This window comes from Pteropus alecto, unplaced genomic scaffold, assembly GCF_000325575.1.
Source record: "Pteropus alecto unplaced genomic scaffold, ASM32557v1 scaffold33, whole genome shotgun sequence".
Taxonomy (NCBI): Eukaryota; Metazoa; Chordata; class Mammalia; order Chiroptera; family Pteropodidae; genus Pteropus; species Pteropus alecto.
In genome coordinates, this window is record NW_006435762.1 from 4,567,516 (window position 1) to 4,579,855 (window position 12,340).

Sequence of the window (12,340 nt, forward strand, 5' to 3'; positions counted from 1 at the left end):
ATCATGAGATATTTTACAGGCTCCCTGTAAATTATCACTATGCATAGTGAAGCCAAGTGACATTTTGTTAGTTTGCCTTGCCTCCTTATTACTCCAACATTGAAGTTTGAAACCACAGCTTACTATGTTTGGCACCAGGTTGCAAAGATAGCTTATGTTTACCCCTAAAATTTCTCCTTGAGTATTTTCCCTGATTTTGTGAGCATTGATTATTTTCAATGGAAATTTCTCATTATCATTTTAGTAAGTTTTGTTCAAATGTTGACTCTTTTACCACAAATAACTCCTCATATTCTGGTTGCTGTATAGTTTCCAATAAAAATGCTATTCTGTCTACAAGGGTTAGTATACTTTTAAGTATTTTGATTCTGTGTAAACATTTAAGGGGATATTTTGTTTATTCTAAATTTTTGGATATTGCAACTATGGAAAAAAAACATCTTGACAGGCAAAATCAAACTTATAAATTCAACCAGAATATGAATTCTTTGTGGACAATAACCTTGTCGTCTTCAGTATTCTCCATAATTTCTGGAACATTTCTGAATACACAATATGGATTTTAATGAGTAATTTATTCCTTGATTGATGAGAAAAGAATGGGAATACTTTAATACATGTAATGAGAATACATGTGTATATATTGTTTTCTTAAAAATATGTGTATATTGTATTTAGTAATATTTTAACTCCTTTCTTTAGAAGTCAGGTCATTTAACCATTTAATAATTTATTATTGAAAATGTAGACTGAGCTTGTATTTATCGTAATCACCCATTTTAGAAATTATACCACTCTATGGAATGTCGAGCTACATCACCCGAGAAGACCAGTACAGCAAGCCTCCACACAAAAAACTGAAAGACCGCCAGATCGACCGCCAGAATCGCCTCAACAGCCCGCCGTCTTCTATCTATAAGAGCAATTGCACCACCGTGTACAACGGCTACGGGAAAGGCCACAGCGGCGGCGGCGGTGGAGGCGGCGGCAGCGGCGGCGGGCCAGGGATTAAGAAAACGGAGCGGCGAGCAAGAAGTAGCCCGAAGTCGAATGACTCAGATTTGCAAGGTAACACACAAAGATGTTTACCCTAAGGAGTGAATTACTGAGACAGGGTCAGCCTAAAAGAAATATTTTTTACATAAGAAATACTTTGTTGGTTTTTCTACTAGGAATGATTGGGTAGACCTCTGATTATTTTCTTAGGCCGGAATATTGCATCGTCTTTTATTAACACTTCACGGCAGAAATACTATTTTTTGGTGACATGTGCCAGATAACAGTCTACTTAATCCCAGTAACAAGTGTCTGAAAGTGTTTTCACATCATCCTCCTTCAGATGTTTCACTGTAAGTAGATAGATGTGGAAGAGAAGAGATCCAAAGTAAAGCAGTCTTTCTGAGAAGTATAAGGCTTAGTTTAAATCTCAAACAATTACACCTTAGAAAACCAGATATAATTAGTTTCGTGCTGTACTGAAATTTATCATTGCTTAACGGGTGTGTGTGTATGACCCATTTCTTACATAATTCTCAAGTTAATGATGCCATCTGATTAATATAAACTGTACTTAATGCTAGTATGATTGATCTATTTACATTCATATATGGTTTACCGAAGAATAGGACATATACTTAACTATGGCATGTGGCTTGTGGTATTTTTCTACATTCTACTTTGGTTAAGATGTCTGCATTTCCAGAGGAGGCCAACTTTTTATCCTCAGAATCCCCTAGCTTCAGAGAGAATCTACTTGAGTTAATTACCTTCTTACCACTTATAAAAGACAAATGTTAAGCCAAAAAGGTCAAACTTTCAATTTGTACTTTGATCCTGTGATAAAAGTAAGTACACGTAAAGAAGCAAACAACTTATTTTAATCTAGACAATTAAATATTTTAAAAAGATGGAGATAAATTAAGTATTCTCTTGCATCCTGGTTCTCTCAGTTGACTGTACTTCAGAAACACTGGTGGAACTTCAAAAAATACAGATCCCAAAACCTCTTTTTAGAACTACTAACATCAGAATCTTTTCACTTGATTTCATGTTTGTTTGTTTTTAAATCAAACTTCCTCTGAGAATGATGGTCAGCCAAGAGAACTACTGTCTAATATTAAGGACGTTACAGAAGGTGTGATTCACAACGTTGTTCCTGGTATGACATAGGAACTTTGTTTAGCCATTTTCTCCCTACCTCCTAGAATTATACCTGGCATATAGTAGCTACTCAGTAAATATTTGCAGAATGAATCCTGTATTCTTAATTGCTTTGTTTTCCAGAACAGGCCTTCTGTTTGAACACGTAACTATTGTACCATTTCCTCTTTTAGAACAATTTGCTGTATTACTCAAGAATACTGCTCTGCAGCCAGCCCCACTTTTCATTTACTGTTACCTTCAGGAAAACAACCTAGGCAGGACAGACTCCCACGGTACCCCACAGAGAAATGTGGGATTCCTGTTTCCTTGCATTACCTTGGTGTTAATGGTGTGATGTGGATGGAAAACAGTTGGGGCTTTGGTATCAGACATCGGACCTTGTCACTTGCTAACTATTTGCTTTTAGTATTCCCTGCATCTCTGTATCTTCATCTGTAAAATGAGTATTTTAATTCCCATTATTAATTATTAAAAATAGCCTAGTTCAGTTCTTAACACCTAGGTATAATGGTCACCCTTGTTACTGGAACATTCTTATTGTCTCCCTCCTGTAATCTTAAGGTTGACTCTCATCCAAGTGATCCCCTTCTCAAAATAGATATTCCTCTACTCTCCCATCTGATGGCCTTCCCTCTGCCCTTCACACCCTTCTCTTGCAAGCCAGAAATGGCTTCTACCTAAACACAAACCCCTCTTACATTTTTGAAAGCTAAACTCTGCACTCCTGGACCACTCACGCTGAAAGTCACATTCAGGCTCTCTGGGAGGGGTTGCTACTGGAGCAGAAATCTAGCCAGGTGCCAGATTTTCCTGTCTTCTCATTGCCTCAGCTCTGAATGAGAGAACACTCTGGGTACCCTCTTAGAGCATCCTTTATCATGGATCCTGTCTTTGGTATCTCATACATTTCTTAACTAGCTCAAGTTGTGTTTCCCTTTGCTCAGTGTGATCCTTCATAGACCTTTCAGAGGACCACCTAGTGTTTAAAGATGTGCGATTATCCATTTTCCTCCCAATCCTATACTCGGTACTTTGGCTGTAGTTACCTCATATCCAAACATGCCATTTTCTTCTTAAGGAGACTTCATGGTAGTCTGCATTGTCTAGAGAATAAAGTCTAAACTGTGTAACATGCACTTCCTGGCCTCCTGTGGTACTTCATTCAGACTTTTCCACTGGACGTCCAGAGTTTTGTCCCATTCCATGTGTGCCTCATTCTCCTTTCTTGGCTTGTCCTTCTGGTCCCTCTCCCTAGCAAACTACAACTCGGTTCTTCAAGAACTAGCTCAAATATCACCTCCTCTGTGAATCCTGCTTGTCTCCCCAAGGCATTATAATGCAGATTATTTAGGAAAAAATACTTTAAGAATTTGTCCTTTTTTTTTTCTCTTTTTCCCCTTTTCCATTTGATTTTAGATCAGTCCTTGAGCACCAAATCCATAGTTGTTTAGGGATAGGAATGGAAAATTATGTCTTTGTGTGCAGATTGTTGTACAAGTATTAGGCCATGATCCTGTTCTGTGGCCAATACCCAGTTAAAATTGTCCTATAGCATTCATCACAGAGGCTAAAGATGTTTTTGTTGCTCTTTATTGAGTGAGAGAGAAGTTTTATTCCTTCTATTTTATCCTTAGTAAAAACTAAAGCAATGATATTAAGGAAGTTACCCAGTGGGATACAGGTTTGTAACTGAAATTCCCCAGTTTTCAACCAGAATTGTAGTCCCTTTGTCATATATCTATAGAAAGGAGAGCAAGGTTATCTGCTAGAACTGCTTTAGAAAGGATTATGTGAAGCTAGAGTGAAAAATAAAAACTTTGGTGAGGATTCACTGGTGGTAGGAGAGTCCCTTTTGTGGTGCTAACATACAGGTAGCAGCTGTATGTTATGAAGGCCTCTAGAACTTACAGCACCATGTGGGAAAAATTCAGACAAAATGGTAAGAATTCCAAATATAGAAGAAATGAGGATACAGCATACTCTTGGCATTTGACCTTTGGAATTGTTGACAATCCAAAGATTCAGTTACACTTTAGATGAAATTCCACCACATATAATCATCATTTCTGATTGTAAATAATACTGAAAGCTGATGACAAAAGCATTATTCTTGTGCTTTTTCCAGAGATTACAAATTGCCTTCTGACCCAAGCAGTATTCCTTATTACCAGATTTTTATATTCTAATTCCTTCCCGGAAGGTCCTCCCTGACATTTTTTTTCTCTTCCTATATTTTGCTATCATTGCTCAGAAACCAGAATCTGACTCTATTATCTACTGAAAATTACCGTGGAAGTTTATTCATTCTGCAGATATTACTGTAGTGAGGCTAGGGAGGGCATTTTCCTCTAGGAGTCTGAGATTGTGAACAGTTGTGGGTCTTATTGGACGGCGTGGGCTCTGGGCGGGGGTGGCTGCTCCACCTGTGCAGGGCTGACTGGTTTCCTTTGTTTGGAAGGATGAGCCTACTGTTAATAAGGTCTGGAATGTTGGGAGTCAAGGCAGGTTTTCTTTTGGAATCTCTTTTGGTCTTGGCTCCCTGTAAGAGAAAACACTGTGCTTTTCTTCTTAAAATAAGATATTTAGTGGGGCTTTCACACTATACAAGTGACTGACCTCTTCTTTCACTTGCATTTTTTTTCTAGCTCATGAGTTATATCCTGCTAGGCTTGCTCGGACAGGGTGTTCTGGAAGAGAGTTTGGTTACGGAGGGGGCAGGGTTCTTCCGGAGTGTGTGCCTTCCTCACTGCATTTGAAAATGTACAGTTTCTAACGGGATTTTTACTATTGCTTTATCTCTCAAGTCTTTGGTGATCATAAATCCTGTGTTTTCACCTGTCTACAGCTGCGGGTGAATCCTAAGCATGGCAAAAATATTAAGAAAATATGAAAAAAATTAAAAATGAGCTCAGGTCCGTGGAATTCACCCATCTCTCTGCCAAGTACAGTCTGAAAAGTGAGAATAGTCCAAATAACTTTTATTTTTTAAAAAGACAATGTGGACCCCAGGATCAAAATGCAAGAGATGTTCCTTCTGGCAAGAAACTGAGCAGTTAACACTCTCATTTCCTTTTCAAACTTGGGCTGCCTGATGCATCCCCAATCTTGGAGGCCTCTGAGTGACTTCAGACCTTGTAACCACTGACTAAGTGTGGGATGGGAAAGGAGACAGGCTTGGGGACAGAAGTCTGTTTGCAAGAGTGTGCTGCTCACTGACATATGCCTTCTGACTTGGGCATTCCCCTCTGAGGGCCAGAGCTGGAGAAGTCAAACTATGAATAACTCTTTCCGTAACACCTCAGTATGCTTATTATTATTATTTTTTATGACAGAGGTGTTGACTTTACTGGTGCACAGGCATATATGCAGCTTAGCAGAGGAAACCATGGTGGCCCGAATTATTGCTAATGAGTAGAGTGTAGTTGTCTGTCAAGTTACTTCACCTATCCTATCTTTTTGCCTTTTGCCCTTTCTCCCCTATTTTTTTTGTTGCAATCTGGAATGTATTAAAGATGTTAACTACATGATTCTTTCAACAGACAGGATGAGACATTTTTGTCATGTCAGTTTAAGAAGTTTTAACTCATTAAATCATATTTGAAGCTTCTCATTTTTCACTTACATATTAAAACAGACAACATATGAAAAAATTCTTTGTATTTTCTTTCAAAATGAATGTTCACTTGAAGATTGAGGGCAGAATTTTGATTTGTTTCTGCCGTATGTAGTACTTAACTCTGTTAACCCGTCTTTTTCTCTGCCTTTTTGCTTTCTTGGGAAGTGATCATAGAAGCATTTAGATGACATCAGAACCCATGTTGGTAAAATACATATCATCCCAAAGAACCCTTTAAACAGCAGAGATAAGTGATGACGTGGTTTGTTTCTGGTACATATATAACCTTTAATTTGGTCGAGTTGAAACTTGTTATTCTCTCATTTAATTAAGTTGAATTCTGAATTTATCTGGGTCAGAATCCATCACAAATGTGCCATACTTAGAAGCAAAGTAATTTACTAGTTGGGACCTTGCAGATCTAGGTTTAGCCCCAGCTCTGCCACCTGTGAGCTGTGCGCTTTTAGGCAAGATAGTTTATCTCAAAAACTTTAGTTTCTTCCTGTATGTATAAAATGGAGGTCATTAATAACCCCTATTTCACAGAGCTGTCATGAGCTCTTAATACAGTTTCAGACACTTACTAAATACTTAAAAAATGTTATATATAGTGTGGGTGAAGAAAAATCATAACATTTTTCTGCTTATGACAACTGTCTCCAGTGGATCATGATAGCAGAATGAACCCCGCCTGTGAGCACACTCCTCGGGGTGCTGAGAGGCAAAGCAACCTGAAGTCTGGGTCAGTGTTGAGTAACCATGAGTACCAAGGACTTGAGGTATGAAGGGATTTCGAAGGGCATCCAGTTCTAAAAACATTCTCTTGGCTATGGCTACCTATAAAAAACCCGATGAATTCTGGGTAAAAATAAAATTCAGCCCTCCTTCCTCATCTTTTCTCTGCCTCCTCTCTGGGCTGGGCTCTGTTGTCCAGCTAAGGAGTGAGGCATAAGAGGTGGAAGAGTGAAGCGTGACAGGCCAGCTTGATTCTGTGTTTGAACCTGCTCAACACATTGACTATTTTAAATTACTTTGCTAGATATTAGAAGTGTTGGGAAGAAAGGAGGGGAGATGGTTTGCTTGGAGACGACTTGGGCGAACAACACTTCTTGATATTTATTTCGCTAACACTCATATTACTTGCTGTGGGAACAGTTAACCCAGGTGGATAAGCTAACTAGGAAACACACTAAATTTCAGAGTTTAACAGTTTTTCCTTGTACTTCAAATTGTTGGCCATCACTTCCACATTCTTTCAGTCATATTCTATTTGTCACTTACTGTATCTGTTGGTACTTGTGGAAGGCATCTACACAGTGGTGTGAATAACAGGAGAGGATGATCAAGAAGTGGGATAGATAGGGGAGCGTGCATCACAGAAGCTGGCTATCACATAGTGTGTAGAATCAGAAACCGTTTCTATTAATAGTCTATCTGAAATAGTCTCAGCATTTGTGATGGAATTTTGGCAACTTTCCAGCTGTTATATCAACATTGATTTGTTGCTGGATCTCCTGTGGAATAGTTCTTTAGGATCCTTACATATAAGTGCCGTATGTAGAAGCAGGGTGTTGAATCTCTGGTTTTGTAGGATCAGTGTATTATAGTATGACAATCATAGTCAGTATTGCAAATGTGCTGTTTATAAGTCATTCTTTCTGCCATGACCAACTTTGGCATTTATTTTAAATTTAATTTGCCCGTCTGAACACACCACAGTGTAGCAGGCTATGTTACCTTGTTCCAGTTTGGTGCTGTAATAAAGTCTTAAAATTCTGTTGCGTGTTGAGTAGAGAACACAAATGTGAAAAGGGAAAGGTCCATGGGAAACAATAGATATGCTAGCTCATTGCTCGTGATTTACAATTTACAAAGTAAAGAGTATAAATGTCCCTGTAGTCATCTACACAATGTCCTCTTTTTCTTTTGGTGTTGAATTTAAAGTTTAAACCTCCCTCCACCCCTACGCCCCATCATAACTACTTCTTTCCAGCTGCATCAGAAGAATGGGGCTTTCCATGTAGGCGCTGTCCTCAGAAAAGGGCAGGAAAGACTAGGTGTTAGTGGTGGGGATGATTTGCTTCTAGCACAAAGGGGGATTGTGATGATTCAGGAAGACTGGAAAATAAAAAGGCAGGAGAGAAATGAGAAGGGTCTAAGAAGAATGGCACATTGAAATAAAAGGAAGTGGCAAAATGGGAAAACAAGTAGATTGAAAGGAGCAAACACAGTGGATAGGGAAGATTAGATGGACTGTGGAATAAAGGTAATTTAGAAAAAAGGCAGGAATAAGAGAGGTTTCATGTTTCATTTTTATATATTCCATTTCTCCTCCTAGGTTAACATTTTCCAGAGGAATGGGGTAGAGAGGGGAAGGCCTTTTTGCCCTATTATTGTCCATGAGCACTTTCATTGGCAGCTCCACTTTGATCAAATCTCCATGTAAATAAACCTCTCACTCTTCCTATTTGGACTTTCCCAACATTTAAGTTTTCCTCCTGTGCTGGATTAGAGTGTCCACTGTCAGTGTACATTGATTTGATAAGCAAATTAAAAGTTAAGTCTTATGTAGAACTTTGAAAAGAGAGCAATACACAGTTTTGGGATATTGGGTTTTTGAATAGTGATCTGTAGAGTTTTGATATGCTTAAAAACTGGAAGTTCAGAGAATTTTCTTTCTTTCTTTCTTTCTTTTTGATATGCTTAAAAACTGGAAGTTCAGAGAATTTTCTTTTTTTCTTTCTTTCTTTTTTTTTTTTTTTTTTTAGTTTTAAATTTAAAATTAAGAACAAGAAGGGATTTACCTTTTACCCTTGGGTTAGTGTGTCTTTGTTAAAAGCAGTCTGCTTTAATTGAAGATGCCATGATTATTTTCGGGTCTTCTTAGAAACTGGAGCTACTTAGAAAATGCAGCTAGTTCTTTCTGAAGGGAAAAAAAGTTCATTCTTACTTTACCTTTATATACAAGAAAAAGGAATGTGGAAGACATTTTTATTACATGCCCAAGCTTTGCTTTCCAGACTTATTAGAACTAACCCATCAGAATAACAATAGGAAGTGAGAGGAAAGAACTAGGTCTACCAATAGTTTTTAAAAAAATTTTTATAAATGCATTTGTTACTGCTATTCTTAATTCACATGGTGAACTTACATTGACCTCTTTTTTCCTATTATTTGAAAAGACACAAATTATTATATGGAACAGTGAGATCCTTAAAACCAAGAGGGATGGAGAAACTGCCATATTTTAAGTTCACTGAGTTCCTCAAAACTATTTAAGTATCTTGCCAAGCACATTAAAAAAATAATATTTAGTCTTTCAGGAAAATTTATCTTTTGGTGGAATGTTGCTCCAATGAACTCCGTAAGATATCAGCATCTTTTGAAAACCCTGGTTAAAAATGTGTTTTAGGTGAAAAATGGTTATTAGTGCCTTAATTCTTCATCTGTCTAGTTTTTTAAAAAAAGTCTTTTGAGACACACAGACACTGTTAATATTATTTACTGCTCATACTATCATCCATGAGAGGATGGCTCAAATTCAGTTACAGTTTTTAATTTGAAACTATATTTTGATTTCATTGAGGATTTTCATGTTTGTGAATTATTATTCTCCATAGATTTCAGTATCTGGGTTTAGTGGACCCAGCCCCATCTAAAATGTCATGCTTGGGGGCAAAACTGTCTCTATTAAGTTTGATAAGCCAGTGCTGCCACTTTTTTTTGTATTTTATATTTTACAAAAGAAAGTCTTTTAGGTAGTAAAGATGTATGTAATGTGGAATCAGTAAGATCTCTCTCTGATTGGCCTGATTCTGTGGTGCATACATGCCTGTTTACTCCATCATTTCTTTTATATAATTTTAGGGCTGATTGGTTACCATTCTTTGGTCATACTACCCATAGTTAGAATGGGAAATACAATAATCTTTTGCTACATTAGCCAGCCTCTGTTCTTAACCTTTCAGAAATTTGGTTTCCTGAACTCGATCATCTGTGAGATGTTTTCTACCCAGAAATTAAGATTCTCACCCATTCTTCCTTTATTTCCCTATTTTTTCTTTTTCCTTGCAATTTTAAATTCTGTGAACCCCCTGTCATATACCTGGCTTCTGTATTTATCATCTCTACTACTACAGGATAGACTTTTCAAATCCAGAACTTTGAATTTATTCATTCATTTGTTCATTTACCACTGGAGTATTTTTATTTTGTTTTGCTTTTTGGAGTGGGAAAGGAAGTAGAAAATGATGGATTAGAAGACTGCTTTTAGTACGAGATTTTTATCATGGCTTTTGAATAAGGAAGGTTCAAGACTTGCTCTTACTTTAAAACTGTTAAAAACTCACCGAGCGCATCTGAGGAAAAAGATAGCACTTTAGATAAGTTCATGGCCCTTCTGGAATGGGGCATAATCCAGTTGATAGATGATTCGTGTCCTCATATTTCCATTCCTTCCTGTTCACCCTTTTGTCCATGTTTACCTTCAGTAATCTCACTAGCGGGTAACTAGCCCTGGATAAGAGCATTAGGAAAAATGTGTCCAGATTACTGCTATTAACAGCTCTGGTAAAGATTTGGTGTGTGAGGAGAAACCGAAACTTAAAAAGATGCCCAGAAGTTATCTGTAGAATTGATTCATAACATTGGGTACATCTGTAGGAAACTGATGTTTTTTGTTTTTAGGTCAGTGTATCTATACAGTGTATATCTTTGTTCTGTTTTTCATCTTTTGCTCTGCCAGAGCTAACTTTTTCCCCTTTCAGTGTCAAGGAAGAGTAAGAGAAAACAGTGAACATCAAGGGATGCAGATGATTCATCCACTGATGAATGGTTATTTTTGCAGGCAGCATACCAAAAGTGATATTTTTGGGGAGCAGTGGATCAGTTAGTTATTTGTGTGAGGCAGAATATACTGGGTTTTGTAAGGTTACCAAGGAATAAAATGGAAGAAGGTTACAGAGCCCAAGAAGATGTTTACTTGAAACGAGTCCTATTGATTAATGCTGGTGAATGAGACACCAAAATGGAAAATAAACCATTCCTAGACAAATGGTAATCATAGGTGACAGTTATGTTAATTATACTTTATTTAGATAGTGTTTTTCTCCCTGGAAAATTACTTTTTTTTTTAAAAAAAAAAGAAATTTGAGGCATTTGAAAATTGAATATTTTGTGGAAACTCTTGAATGTAATATTTCAGTTTTATCCAATTTCATTAGTCTTCAGGGAATATTTTCAGGCCAAGATTTATGGACACCGTACATAGTATCTGCTACCAAAAGAACATTCTCCCATCAGGCTTATTGGAAAGTATATTATCTGTCTTTTCTGCTACACTGCTGTGAGCAGATGTTCCCTCAGCATTTTTGAATCATTTTAATGCACAAGATGAGAAAACAAGAAATTAAAAGAAAAAGACCAGCGTTAATTTCTGTGACTAGGAAACTGCATTTGAGCAGGGGTAAATGTCTGTATTCTCAATCTTTATTATCCTTGTGCTAGAAATTTGAGATTATGCAGTGTGATGACCCAGTTAGTCATTGTCAGATCCCAAAAATTGAGTGCAAATTTCAGTTCTGTATGAGTAGGAGAATGGATTAAAAATAAACGTTTGTGATAAACTCTAGCACAGTGCTGGCACATGGTATGAACACATTTCATGTAATTGGGCTTGATTTCCTTTGCTGTCTCTATTCATGTTGAAATTACTGCTGTCCATGAAGAGGTTAGCACAGTGGGGCAGCCCTCTGATAGACTGTGTATTAGTTTTCTGTGAAGAAAAAATTAACACAAAGTCAGTGATTTCAACAATAAAAAGTTATTCTCTCATAGTTGAATACAGTTTTGGAAGTCTGGAGTCCAAAATGAGTGTCACTGGGCTGAAATCACGGTGTTGGCAGGGTCTGGCTCCTTTTAGAAGCTCTAAGGAAGAATGTGTTCCTTACCTCATCCAGCCTTTGCTTATGGCTCCATCATTCTCGTCTTCAAGACCAGCATCTTCAAGTCTCTCCGTGCTCCATCTTCACATTACTTTCTTCTCTGTGTATATCAAAGCTACTCTCTTATAAGAGTACGTGTGATTTCGTGTAAGGCCTACTCAGATAATCCACGATAATTTAATTCCTAACTCAGAATTCTTTCTCCAAAGACTTTACCAGGTAAGATAACATACACAGGTTCCAGGAATTGGGGGCAATTTTCAGTCTACCACAGGCTGCTTCCAATGTACCCAATCTAGCGACCTGGCCAGAGCCAGCCTACTGCCCTACATGGTGCTTAGGTCTAATTGATTTGCTACCTTACCTCCCTCAGCTCCGCCACAGGCTTTTCAATGAGTTACAGTTAGTATAAATGTACCGTAGCAGCACTGAGTACTTGTCTGTAGTAACACAGGCCAGGAATCATTTAGCAGAGCTACTTCCTCTCTTTGCAGTAGTAGTTTGCATCAAGGAAATATCTACACAGTAAATTAGGCTAATTGAGGCAAGTCAATTGAATGCTATAACAGTTCACTTGAATTGTGTAAATAGAAGTGAGTTGCCTTGTGGATTATTGTGT

General features: G+C 37.6%; 1 protein-coding gene across 4 annotated transcripts in view; it reads left to right on the forward strand.

The window, feature by feature from the left end:
- FNDC3B (fibronectin type III domain containing 3B) overlaps positions 1-12,340 on the forward strand; it is a 295,959-nt gene that overhangs the window by 172,672 nt on the left and 110,947 nt on the right. For all 4 annotated transcript variants that reach the window (XM_025046052.1, XM_006910837.3, XM_015588553.2 and 1 more), the window contains exon 6: positions 784-1,068. In XM_025046052.1, coding sequence (XP_024901820.1) covers positions 784-1,068 — 285 coding nt within the window. The remainder of the gene's footprint in view (positions 1-783; positions 1,069-12,340) is intronic.